Genomic DNA, 14,635 nt, shown 5'->3' with positions numbered 1-14,635 from the left:
AAAATATAATATTGCAAGCCAAAATTGAATTATACGTTACATAATTGCGTGCAATAATGGAGTACATTAGTTCAAAAAATAATATTCTTAAATAAAAACTAATAATTAATCAAGAGAATGCATTTTTCATTTACAATTTTTCAAAAGTTATTTCTTAAACTTATACTATTATCTATAAATTAAAATTTGTTGTAAGCATTATCTTTAGTTAACTTAGTATTTAGTTTGAACTTAAAACTGGTTATGAAGACAAAAATTTGGTTTTTGTATAAAATTTGAGATGCTTTAACATTTTAACAAATATTAAAAAAAAAAAAACAAATTATTATAAATATGTATATATTATTTAACTAAAATTTAGTAAGCTGAGAGCTACAAAATAAAATATTTACACATTTCAAATTTCGCATTAATTATGACATGTTGTATTTAGCCTTAAATATAGTTTTTGCGTTCCATTTTTTTCCAGTGCTTTTATTTTATTTCGTACCGGAACAAAAATGAAAAATGTTCTATTTTTTTTGAACAAAGTTTAATTTATGATAACAAACATTATTTAATTGTAATATATTTTCATTACAAGTTATAATGAAGCCATCTTACTATAAGTCCCAATAATAATTTCATATTTTTGAATTTTTAAATGCAATTTTATGATCGAATATGCATTTCAGACATATTTAATTCCATATTTTTCTCATTGGATTCCTCTTGGCTATCTGAATTTAACATTTCATGTTCATTTAAATTTTGGTCATTTTCTCTAGCTACCTCATCGTAATCATTATATTCTTCACTAGTATTGAAAAAATCAAAAATACTTGCTGGTTTTTCAAATTGGTCATAATCAAATACTTGTCTGTTTTCTTTTGATTCTTGAATTAGGGCAGCATCAATTGGTTCCAAAACAGTTGTTTTAGTAACAGACGTAATATCATTATTAGAAGGTGGCACTGTTGTTACAAAAATCATGGATGATTTTTCACTTGTTTCTAATTTTTGTGTAACTGATTCCGTTGTTGATGATGTTTCTGGAGTTGTTGTTGTTGACACATTGCTTTGCGAAATTGCTGTACTGTCGTCTCTAAATAAACTTCCAAGTGAAGAGTCTAAAAATGATAAAAGACTTAATGACTCTGATTCATTTTCAATATGATTATTTTGCAATGTTTCGCTTTTATTTTGCTCCTTATTTTCAGGTTTTTTATTATGTAAATGTTTAACTTCTATTGCTTGTCCATTTTCATCTTTTAAGACTACATGTTTTTTGACAACTGCTTCTCTATCCGGTACTTGTATTGGTACAATTTTGGGCTCATGGTTAACTGTTTTTGTGTCATTATCCTTTAATCCGTATGTTTTGACTTTCGAATGTCCTTCAATAATTAAATATAAAGGTCCAAATAGTGGTCTTTCTGGTTGCTTATAGTGAGAGAATAAAACGTCTGTAGTCAATTTATTTTTAGGGGTAGTCATTGTTTGGGATTGATTGGGTATAATGTATTGTGTTGGTCTTGGCCTTAGGATAGTTGATTTTGCAGTAATTGCTGTTGTAGTTGTCATAAGTTTAGTATTTGTTGTCTTAGAAGGATAAGTTGAATGAATAAAAGTTGGGGAAGGTTTTGGAGTTATTGGTTCAGAAGTAGTACCAGCAGTACTAGATTTTGGTGAAGTAGATGTTATTAATAGCAAAGTTGTAGATTTTATTGGAGGTTCAGTAGTCATTATTGGAACAAATATATTTGTGACATTAGCTTGTACTGGTCTCAAGGTATTAATAGGTTGATGAATATATAATTGCGATTGTGGTTGCAATGGTTTTGGTGGTTGTGATTGTGGTGATGATGGAACTTTTGAAGGTTGCAAACTTACATAATTTACTCCTTCTACTAATGGTGGTGATTTTGTGATTTCTTTTGAAAGTAATTCATGAATCCAAGGTTTTCTTTTAAAATATGGTTGCTTTACGTTAATGGAACTTGATGCTTGTTGTGCTGATGGAATACCGTTTGCTTCAGGTTTTGTAATACTAACATAACTTATAGACTCAGCATTCCTTGTATCATAAGGCGGTTTGTTAAATATCCAAGTTGGTGGATTTGATGCAGGTGCAGAAGATGAATGCTGAAAATATGAAGCGGTATTCCCATTAGTTTTATGACCAATATTATTAGAATTAGCTGTATATGTCATTAAAGTTGGAGGCATTGACGAATAATGATGATGGTATGTATGATAATATGTTTCTGTTGTAGGCATTAATTTGTTTACTGACGTAATAGTGGATGGTGGAGCAATAGTTTGCATGGGTGGTGGCATTAATCTTGTTGGTAAATTATGATAGTGTCCATATGAATAACTTCGGCGAATTGTTCCTTGTAATTTTGTTGTTTGATGATTTTGATTTTCTTGTACATATTGTTGTTTGAATGGTTCTGCTTGAATAGATTGTTCATGGCCTATATATTTACTTTCTTTACGATAATTTTGTCTTTTTGCTGGTACACCTAAGATTAAAATTTCATTTTTATCTTTGTTGATTGCCGTTTCTTTATTATTTGTTAATGAATTTGCTTTATTTTCATTTTTTGTGTTTTCTGCCCAATAACGTACAGGTTCAACCACTGGGGGACTATAATCATAAGTTGGATCATTTTTTAATGGATCACCTCGTCCTACTGGTTGCCATGAATTATATTCAACACGCGGTGTAAATAATGGCCTGACTTCCGATTCAATTGGTGATCTATTTTCTAATTCCAAAGATCTATGTTCCAATTCAAGAGATCTGTGTTCCAGACCTATAATTATATAAATTGAAACAAAAAATTATTGCACTTTATTTACATACATATATACTTATATTTGTTTTTAAGATAAATGTGGAAATGAATTACTTTTAAGAATGATGGTGTTAAAAATTTTTATAATAATATAATATACCAAATTAATTTTATTTGAAAAAAGTTAAAAAACTTTTCAATTTAAGAAAGTCAAATGTCAAAATTTTTAAAATTTTTTTCAAAAATATTTTTTCCTTTAAATGTCTTTCACTCGTAATTGTACATATCATACTGAACATACATTTTCTGTTTTAATTTAAAAATATATGAATACGTCATTTTATAAAATTATATTTAAGTAGCGTTTTTAATAATAAAAAAATTATTTATTAATAATTCTGTCTAGAATTTTATTATTTAATTTAAAAATATTATTTGGAACAATTAAATACCATTTTTTTAATATGTATTAAAAATTATAGAAACTAGGAGCAAAATTTTAATATCTAAAAGGAAACTAACATATTTAACGATTTGGTGTTTGATTCTTGTTAACAAACTTAATTTAGTTCCGTAAAAATAAAATAGTATAAACGATTAATATATTACTAAACTTAATTTAAAATATTTGTGTTAAAATTTCAAAGTAAAAAATTAATTAATTTTTAATAATTTAAGAAAAAAAAAATCAAACGAGGAAAATATTTCACATAATATAATAGAAATATTATGAATTAGGAAGTTCAATTAAATTTAAAGAATTTTCAATTCCGCAATACTAAAATAACCTACCTATTGTTTACACAATACGGTCGGTAAAAATGAATAGTTTGGCTTATGCTATATAATCAAAATCTAGTTTATTATGTAAAGTAAAAAGTATATTAATATTATTAATTTTATTGAACTTTTGATAAGCAGCAATACATATACCAAGTGTCTTATTAATAATATTTTACATTCGAATTATTTCAAACACAAAAAATTCAATATACACTATGGTATATAAAAAGTGGAATAGAAAAAACATACACAAATTTTGTTCCGGTAAAGTAGGTAGGTATGTACATAGAAAATTACATAGGTACATGAATAAGTGCATAAGATCCGGATGGTTTAAAACTTCCTATTTTTGTAATTTACATTATATACAATTATTAATTCATTTCATATCCAAAGAAATTGCAAAAAAAAAAAAAAATTCCAGTTGTTTTTTATTTTCAAAACAATTTTTTTTGTTTGTGAATTTTTCTACTTAATTACATTACAGAAAAATATTTATAAAACGGACATATGTACATTTATTTATGTAAGGTATGTGTATATTATAAATATTGATCTATTAATAATTCCAATCACAAAAGATTGTCAGATGAAAGTTTATTTCTCTTTTATTTTTCATTTTTTTTTTTCACTTTAATTTAAGATTAAGACAATGTGTTTTTTCCACACATTTCTTTTTTTACTATTTACTTGTTTTGTGTAATACATAATGGGACAATAACGGTAATTTTACAATAATTTGCAAATTACAAAAATATGTGTTATAAATTTAATAATCTTTGTATACAAATATTTATATCAGCAGAATTAATTAATATTAGTGTTTTTAGGTATTGAGAGTTAAAAATATGTACATACATATTTAAATAATTTTACTCTTTAACACATACTTACTTACTTATACACATATTCTATTAAAGGTTCTTGTAGAAATCGTAATCAATGAAAATTTTTTTTATATATGATTTTTTATTCATATTTTTAATTCAGCTTTAATAATTTTTTAACAAATGTTTATTTTTTAATAATTTCAGCAAAGTTATTTAAGTGACTTAGAACCAGAGCGGTCGAGTTAACATTTACGTTTTATTACTAAAAACGTATTGTAAATTCGAATATTTAAATTATTGCATACAGTTAGGATGTAAAAAAAATTCAAGAAGCGTTGAAACAATGGTCGAACTCGACGGTTAAGTAAGTATGTTAAGATATTTTATAATTATCATAATTATATTTTTTATGGCATGGTATTTACCGTAGCTTTGCTTCAATTAATAATATAATAATGCTGAAAACTTAAATTTTACAAATTTCGAAAGGTGATAACTTGGAAGGGAGTCTAGATGAGAAACGATATCAAAAACTTGAGAAAAACGGCTACTTTTGATTTTTAAGGGCATGCTAATTAATAGTATGTGATAATTTTAAATAAAAAATGCACTTAAATTTAGTAATTAAAATTTCACCGATCAGCGGTTAAACGCATATTACATATAAGCTAATTGAAACTATACGAGTACTATAAACAAAAGCATATTCTATAAATAAATCTTCACAGTTCATAAAAATTAAAAGTTTTGTAGTCAATTTTGATTTTTAACTCAAATTATAGCAAATTGTTTTAGGAAATAGGAAATCATTAATTGAATAATTTAATAATCATAAATCAAATAAATTTTCATTTTGTTTTTGTTACATACATTTTTATATGTACACAATATGAGAATGAGGAAAATTGCAATTATATACAATTGCTTACAATTTAAATATTATTTAAAAATTTATACATAATATTAGATTTTTTTAAAATCATTCAATTTATATTTCATTGCATGTAATTTTTTACTGTCAGAAGTTATTGCCAAATACTTTTTATTTTTAACATGAGTGTTAAATCATGAAAAACATGATTTAACATACCGCATTCATTTCTATATAATTATTACATAATTAATATAATGAAGAAAAAAAAACAAAGAGTAATTGTAGCAATTCACTTTCGAAAATTTAAATTTTTAATTTCAAAATTGAATCAAAGAACTTTATCTTAACACTCTAATTGTTGTCATGTTTATTTAATACAAATCCACTTTCTGTAGCATTTTATTGTTTTACAAAAATTATATACGTAATTATGTATGATTGTGTAGCATAAAGTAGCACTTAATTTCTGTCCATGAAGCCCTTATAAAATTATTTTTACTTCTTAAATACAATATGCATATAAAATTGTGCGCAAATGATATTTGTGACTTAAATTTTTTTTATTTCAGGAACTATTATCAAAATTTTAATTTTAATGTTTTCTTTGAAATTTTTTTCTTATTTTCCATAAATAGCCGTAACATTAAATAAATTGTTGGAATTAAAATAAAGTTGTTGTAAAAAAAATAAACAATGCAGTAATAATTACAAAAATTTTTTACATATTTTGATTGTTATTGCAATTTTTTACAAGTAACAAGAATTTTAAATTATAAATAGTTTATAAAATGTCATTAATACCTAATTTTAGTAATTTCGAATGTACATGTGCATGTACATATAGATGATAATGTACTTACTGTAAGAAGGAAGAAATTTCAGATTGTTTAATTTAACAGTTCAATAACGTGGAAGTGTATGTACATTTCTGGGAAAACAGGAAAATATGTTTTAATTGTGTAAAAATTAATATTCAAATTAATATATTTAAATAATTTATTAATCAATATAATAATAAATAACAAAGTAACATTAAGCATTTTTTTTTCAATTACTTTGTATAACAATTTTAATTGAATATTGTGTTAAAATTAATTAAAATTTAAGATTAAAAATATAAAATTAGCTCTATACAACAAAATAAAACTAAATATTCAATTTAAAATAAGGAATCTGCATTAAATTAAGCCTAAAATTTTCAAAAAAATCGGATTTCAATTACTTAATTTAGAAAATTTGTTATTAGTTTTTATGTATAAACATTATTTAAAACTTAAATCAGTTGTTTAAAGCTGTATAATAAATTTTTCTTGCTTTATTTGATTTCATCCCCCCAGAATTCAACTTAAATCAAATTTAACTATCTTACAGATTTAAATGTGAGAAATTTAAATATTATACATAAGGGTGTCAGAAGCAGAGTGGCGTAAGCCACAAATAAAAAAAAATTTTTTTTTGCTGCAATCGGTAATGTACACCTTCTAAAATCAGTAATATTAGTTTCCAGTTTTGAAATAGCTTTTTTTCTATTTATTTTTCACAAAAGTATTTTTGCTTTTGTAAAAATTTTCTGATTTTGCAAAAATTTTCTGATTTTTCAAAAGCAGAGTGGCATAACCCACATTGTGGCTTACGCCACTCTGCTTCTGAACCCCTCATATAATACGTATCCCCACTTTGATTCTAAATCGACTTAGAAACTATTGTTATAAATCTAATTAAGTGACAAAGATATTATAGAGTTTTATTGTTTTGTAAAATTTTAACAAAACCTAAAAAAAAAATCGAAATCTTTTCGAATATGTCAGATATCCGAAAAATTCTAATAACACAGTTGCTATTACTATTCACAAAAATAGTATATACGAGTATGCTAAATTTTTAAGAGTCCTCAAAAAATTATTTTAAATTTTTGACGGGTTATTAAATCGTATAGTTCAAAATTTTTTTAACCATCTTCAATTTTAAATTAAAACAAATTTGTTTTTTTAATTATTGCAATCATTTCAATTTCCTTTTGATTTGCATACTTTCCAAGTGAATGAAACTGATTACACATACATATATGCACAAATATGTTTATTACATATGGAAATATTAATTTACAACACGTTATTAATTTTAAACCTGGCGTATCTCAATATACATACATATATAAACATTCTGTGGTAAACCAGGGGTCAATTATAATCGCTTTGTGGTTATTTTGCTCAATTTGGTTATAGTGTTGTTCGTTTTACATACTCTCTTTTATAATGGTACAAAAAAAAATCTACAATGTATCACATTTAATTTTAAATGTTATTAAAATAAAATCACAAAAAAATAAATGGTAAATGAAATAAATTATGTTGTTTTTTTTTTTTGTTTTTCTTACAAATATTTTTAAAAATTTAGTGTTTAAGTTTGTTCATAGATCAATGTATGTGTATATGTTTATCAAATTGTTACTTAGTATACATCTCTCTCTTCCTTCATATGTACATAATTAAAATTTTTCAAAACTTTTGTATGGAAATTCAATTATTTGTTTTTTGTTCCTTTAGTCTTTAACCGCAATAATATTTGCTAGATTACGGTTAATATGAATAGTTGCTAAGTAATGTGCACTTTTTACTACAATTTCTAAAATGAAAAGTCTCTATAGTATATATGTGATCTAAAGAATTCATATATAAGAAAGAAGTTAAATGTACATTTCATATAGCATGAATAAAGTAAATATAAATAAGTGCACATGTGTACAAACTATCCACTAAATCTACTTAAGCACATTTTTATTTTACAATGTACATTTTAAATAGTTGAATGAAATTTAAATTTTAGAGTTTAAAATCTTTAAATATTTTACATTGTTTATATAAAATATTCGTAAATTATCACTTGTCGCTTTAAAAATTTGGTATTTTATTTTTTTTTTCATTCAAAACAAGTCTTATAATATAAAGTGTTTAGTAATAAGAATGTTATATTCAATTTAAAAGGTTAGTATGCCATTTGTAAATTAAATATCATGGTTCTGAAAAAAATTCATCTAAAAAATAAATAATATGATGTTAGTTAATAAATAATATAAATGTGTTTTCATATATGTAAGAGGTTATAAGCTCATAAGTATGATGTGTCTTGAATATACAAAAGAAGCAACAACAAAAATGTTAAATTCTTATTTTAATTTAAAAAAAAAAGGTTTTAGATATTTGAAATTTGAGAAGCTAAACACTTACGATAAAACGTTATTTAGGGAATTTTATAAAAATTCCTAAAATTTGCTCAAATATTTTAGAATAATCCCTTTCAGTCCCTTTAAGTTGGTAAACCGATCAACAGTAATTAGTTGCAAACCAAAAACAAGTAGTTCAACAGTAAGAAAACGTCAAATCATAATTTCGTGGAGAAATATTATCAAAAAATTTTAATATTAAATTTCATTTTAATTGCAAAAGTTAAGTTGTAAATGATTTGTAGTGCTGACTGGGAAGCATTTATTTGGGCTTTACTGTATAACAAGATTTATATGTATATGTTGTAGAGATTTAAGATCACAAACTATATTTATTAACTTTATTTGCATTTAAAAACTAAACATGTATGCATTATGCATATTTTATATTCATATACATTATTGTATACAGAATCGCGTCTAAGAAGGTTTTAATGAACACAATATAAAAATTATTTATTGTCTTAATATTTAAATGTGTATGAAAAGTAAATAAATTATAAATTTTATTTAAACATATATATATAATGAATTCCTCTGAAATATTTTTAAAAATTTGAATGGTATCATTTATTTTTTCAATTTTGAAAAATAAAATTTGGTTATAATTTCACTATGCAGAGTATACTATGTTAGTATACTATAATTAGAAATTTTCAATTTAACAATGCAAATATGCTATATTTAATTCATTTTAAAGAATTCTTGGTTTTCTAGTGAAAAAGCAAAACATTCGGCAAGGTTAGTTTTTACATGATTCTCATATTTCCATAGACAAATTGCATATAACTTATTTTATATATGCATTTGAGCACTAAAATTTAAATACTTACGTAAATGTAAAAACAAAAAAAGAAAATTAAATAAGATATGTTATTTTATTTTTTTAACCTCTGGGAGCATATTTCAATTAATCTCCCTGGAATTAAACTTTTCTTTCCATAATATTTTCTTTAACTTTTCTCACGTTATACGGGAATAATTGGAACTAATCTTATATTAGCAGAAGTTTTTATATCATTTTTTTTGGTTTGTTTAATTTGGTTTATTTTGTAATTCGAACTTTAGAATGTTAAAATTTAAAATTATTGTCGAGAATAACAATGTTTTGTATTGACTGCAACTAACAATTGACAATATAACATCAAGTAATAAGATATTAGGTCCCTTAAAAATAGGTTTTTTTCAAAACATTTTAAAAAGAAAGGCCTTCAGAAGCAATTCAACTTTTTCAGGATAAAGCTTTACAGAAATTTTAAATTGATTCATACTGTATGAGTCTAATTTATATATGGAAATTTATATATGGGAATACTACATACACGTGTAGTTTTATTGTATTTAGTACGAACACTGGTTATGAAAAATAACACATTTATGAATTGCAAATAGCCGGGCGCAATCATTAAACTATCTATAATATTATTTTATCTAGAATTTTATGATGCATGATAGTATAATGGATTAATGGGTAGGCTATACTTAGCCTATAACAAGAGATTAAAAATTATACAAAATTCTGTTACACAGACTAAAATTAACCTTAATATTTCGAATACCATTTAGTTTTCTTTTTTCATTTGCATGTCATTTTAAGAATTTTAAAGGCATCCATACGGTATACATGTATTGTAACTTGTTCTCAATTAGTATCAGTAGTGTAGAATTCATAAAAGTGTTATACAGTATACCATTTAAAAGAATTCATAAAAGTTTTTCAAACTTAACACAATGACAGAACTAGGGTTCGCAAAAGCAATTCTGTTTCAAATGTATTCGATATTTGATAGACTAGAAAGCTAAGAACTTATTGAAATATCACTTGCAAAATGTAGCTGTAAAAAATATATTATTAATTAAAATTAACGTAGCTCATTGCAATGACAATATTCCATTTAATTATTTGACTTAATTTTATGTTGTCCTTTCGTATATGTATTCAAAATACAAATACATATAGGCAAATAAGCATTATTATATACAATTTATATATAAACATTAAATAATAATAATGTTACTTTAAAATTTATGTTATAATTCCTTTCCCTTTATCTCATATTTCGCTTAGTGTAGTTGAACATAATATACAAACCGTTTTACAAATAATGGCGCTTCTTTTTCCAAAAAAGAAAAACCAAAATTAAAAAAAAACTTCTTAACAAAAAGTCTACAGCTTCAAAAAAAAAAGAAAAAAAAATTTAAACAAGTTCTTTTTTTTTTCGAATCAGAAAAACAGGCAAGCAAGAAAACAAAATTTTTTAATTTTCTTAAAGCTTGCCGCGTTTGAACTATATGCGATCGTATTGTTATTTTGTAATGCGATTAAAACCAAGAAAGGAAATACAATTTCATATAAAATCCAGATACGCGTGCAATTTCATCATTTTTGTTATAAATTTTCATTTTTGGCATTTCTTGTTGTTTTTCCTTTGATATTTTTGTAGTTTAAAAATTTTTTTGTTTTTTGATTCAAGCGATATTTTTTAATTTCATTTTGCTTTTCAAAAAATTTATACGAGTAGCGCTGTTGGCTAATTTGTTCACTAAAAAAAAAAAATTACAAAAAACAAAAGAAAGGTAAAAATATAAAATTGAGTTGGTCTGCTTTGAGATGCGCGCATACAAAATCAGAACAAATTTTAGTGTCCTAAATTTAATTGATTTTCCTAACTCTTTGACTCTGAGCGGAATAGGTTATTGTTCTTCGCTTTGTCAGTCACCTCTCTTACTTAAACTTGAAGAAGTTTTTGGAATTAATAACGTGAAAGTTTAACGAAATACTCTCAAGGTTCTTTCTTGCTAACGTTTTTATAAATAAAAAAAGACAATTGTTTAGAGCAATTGTTTGGAATCTTATAGAATAATATCTACATTATGTAATTCTTAATCCAAATATTGTACATTATACATATATAATATAAAATAACATTATATAGAATATAAATTTAAATAATATCGTACAGTATTAAAAAATTAATAACAAATTTATAATGTGCATTTAACAAATTTTTTTTTTAAATTAAAAGCGATGGATAAAAAATTTACAACAACGTCGCATACAACACCCCGAAAACTATGTTGAATTAATTTTATTTACAAATTATTTTAAATTTTTAGGGAATGAATTTCATGGGCCTTAAAATAAGCTTCCCAAATCCACATAATTTTCCAAATTTCTCGAATGATAATAAAACTTGTAAAAACTAGGGTATTTATCTCAACTTTAAAAGGTAGCTTAAGCCTAAAAGTTAAATACCACTCCATTTTAAGGCTTAGTAACGATTTAAAAAAGAAAATGTTAAGAGCACAATTTTCTCAATAATATTTTATTCTATATCATACTAATTCAGGGTTTCGATTCAGGAGTTTTAAATAGCCTGTATTATTTTAATATATTTTATTAAGAATATTGTTCGTAACGATACATTTACTATTACTTAACATAAATATTATTATGTATAACAGTATTAACTCAATTTTTTCCTGCCATATTGTAAAACAGTCAATTATTAACGTAATTATAATTCAAACAATTGAAATAATAATTTATTTGAATTGTTTGAAATGTCTTCAGTTACACACAGAATACATCACTATCTAAAATTTGTGTATGCTTTCTTTGTTCTAATCATATTATGTAATTAATCGATAATTACAAAGTAAATATTAATCCGATCGATAATGGTTATGACTCTGACCCTAATTAAGTCAAAGAATCTCGGGTATTCAAATCCTGATCGAACCATTTATTGAGCAATTTATATATTTAATACGAAAATCTAATCAATATTTAATACTAAACAAAAAAAATAATATAAAAATATTGACCTTTAGAATAATAAATTTCAAATGGCCCCCAAAAATTTTTTTTTCCCAACATTTATGTATGACATAAATACTACAGCTGTTGAAGAAGAAGAAATATGTAAATATTCTTTTAGGTTGGTATAGTCTACTTATAGGGGTACAATTTAGCATTGCATATAAAATGCATGTACATATACATATTTATACATATAGCTATGTAAAACAAAAAAAAAAAACCAAATTAAAAAAAAAAAATTTAAAACATTTTGTTCTCACAAATTTTTTTTTTTTTTTTTTGATATTTTCATTTTAACATACCTTCCGGCGTCTGAATTCGATGCAAGTTCATATTTTTATTATTATATTCTTCTTCTATTTCTGTTATACCAGTTGTTGTTTCTGTTGTTATTACTGATGATGATGCTGCTGCTGATGCTTCTGCTGTTTCTAAAATTTCTTCGGTATCTTCAACTGATTTATTATTGTTATTATTATTATTATTATTGCAATTCACTGATGATGGTAAATTTAAAAGTATTGTAATCAATATAAATACCGCCATTGCAATACGAAATGATGATTTTTGTTTAAATTTTTCCAATTTATGCCAATCGTTAGCGATCATTTTGTTATTTTTTTTTTTTATACTTATCGTTTTATATTTTCCTTATTATTATTATTTTTATTGTTTTCGTTATGATTTCTGTGTATAAATGATTAATATGTCCTTATTGTTTTTATTTAATTTTACTTGTATTTTTTTTATTCTTATACTTGATCTCCTTTGGTATGACTATTGAAAAAGAAATAAAAGAGAAATATAGAAAATTATAAAAATACGAAAAAAAAAAATTTATTAACAAGTAACAAAAATGTTAACATTTGCAAAATAAAAGAAAAAACAAAAATTTTGTAAAAGAAAAGCAAAATTAAGTGAATGAATACAAAAAATAAAGAATGATATATTGCTGAATGGTAAAAAATAAGAAAAAAATAACAAAACAAAAATAATTTTTTTTTGATTTGTTCGGACACTGGGAAAAAGTTTTGCTTATGGATAAAAAAAAAAATACTAAGAAATGAAACAAAATAAAAATCGTCGAGATTTTGGACACAATTAATTATTACGATTTATTTGTGTTATTGTGGCAAAGGACGTTTAATCGTTTTGCCCAGTGAAATGAAAAATAAAAATGAAAGGAAGTTTTCTTTTTATGGGAAATTAATTTGATTGAATTAATATTGTAATAATAAATTTATTTTTTAATATTTTTGACGATTTAATCTTTTGAAATGAAAACAAAATGAATATTAAAGAATTTAAAATATTGTTTGACACTTTGAATAGATTAATTGCATATAAAATATAAAATATAAATTAAATTGCCAATTTTTATGATATGCTTGAACACGTCATTCATTTTTGTATACATATATATTATATACTTTGTTGTATTAGCGAATTTGTTAGTATGCAAAATCATACGTAAATTTTTACGCAAGATGTTAGAGTTAATTTAAGTATATTTTCTTTAAAATTTTGTAATATGGAAATTTTGTAGTTTAGCATTTATTAGAATAGGTCTTTTCAAAATTACCTTACCTAAAGTTTTCTTAGTATTGTTAAAAATTCAAAAAAGTGTCACATATTCAAAGAAATATCAAAGAAATATCAAGTTAAATACATAGTAGGATTATTGTTATCTTTTTTTTAATTTGAGCACAATGGGGTTAATATAGGAAATTTATTGTACCAAATATTTGATATTTCTCTATTTGTTATTTCTGCTTATTCATAATAAAATCATATATTACTCTTTAAAAAATTATCTGTAATAGCATATGGTTACTTTATTTATGTAATAGGGCGTACTATACCATTTTTGCATATTCCAAAATGTACAGCCGTATGTATGTTAGGTAAATGACGTTTATTAACAGATATATATGTTAAGAAATCTAAAAGCGATTGTATTAGAATTTATAATTTAAAATAATTTTCGGCATTTCTTTTCAATACTGTAGTATTCAAAATTTTTCTTGTTGCAATCTGAATTATTAAGGAATAAGACAAGAGGCACTAATAATATAATTGTGAATTTAAGTCCTATACACATAATTACAAACTTTGGTTTGTAATTAAAGTTGGAAAGAAAGACAGTAGCTTAAAAAATTAAAAGGATACTTTCAAAACTAATTTAGTAAGTAAGTTATTAAGTGTATAAGTCATTGATTTTAAGCTACCCCAAAATATAAAAATAAATTTGTTAATTTTTTTTCACAATTTCGCTTACGAAATCATTTTTTAACTAGGGCCTACCGCAGAAAAATTTTC

The 14,635-nt window shown here is 23.7% G+C and overlaps 1 protein-coding gene across 1 annotated transcript; it reads right to left on the bottom strand.

Moving 5' to 3' along the window:
* Positions 1–633: 633 nt before the first annotated feature.
* On the bottom strand, positions 634–13,058 carry LOC129615403 (uncharacterized protein DDB_G0289357). Its single transcript, XM_055530599.1, has 2 exons — positions 12,619–13,058; positions 634–2,801 (listed from the first exon to the last, which is right to left on the bottom strand). The coding sequence occupies exons 1-2, from the start codon at positions 12,923–12,925 to the stop codon at positions 652–654; spliced, it is 2,457 nt and encodes an 818-aa protein (XP_055386574.1). The 5' UTR covers positions 12,926–13,058; the 3' UTR covers positions 634–651.
* Between the last annotated feature and the right edge of the window lie 1,577 nt (positions 13,059–14,635).

Source organism: Condylostylus longicornis, unplaced genomic scaffold, assembly GCF_029603195.1.
Source record: "Condylostylus longicornis isolate FDR11 unplaced genomic scaffold, ASM2960319v2 ptg000135l, whole genome shotgun sequence".
In the NCBI taxonomy this organism is placed as follows: Eukaryota; Metazoa; Arthropoda; class Insecta; order Diptera; family Dolichopodidae; genus Condylostylus; species Condylostylus longicornis.
This window is presented reverse-complemented; position numbering and strand designations above follow the sequence as displayed.

What these genes read in the sequence shown, in the direction of transcription:
- LOC129615403 (XM_055530599.1), bottom strand. Translation starts at nt 12,925, where the DNA reads ATGATCGCTAACGATTGGCATAAATTGGAAAAATTTAAACAAAAATCA. An exon ending in TCGAATTCAGACGCCGGAAG is followed by an intron (nt 2,802 to 12,618) that starts GTATGTTAAAAT and finishes ATATAATTATAG; the next exon opens with GTCTGGAACACAGATCTCTT.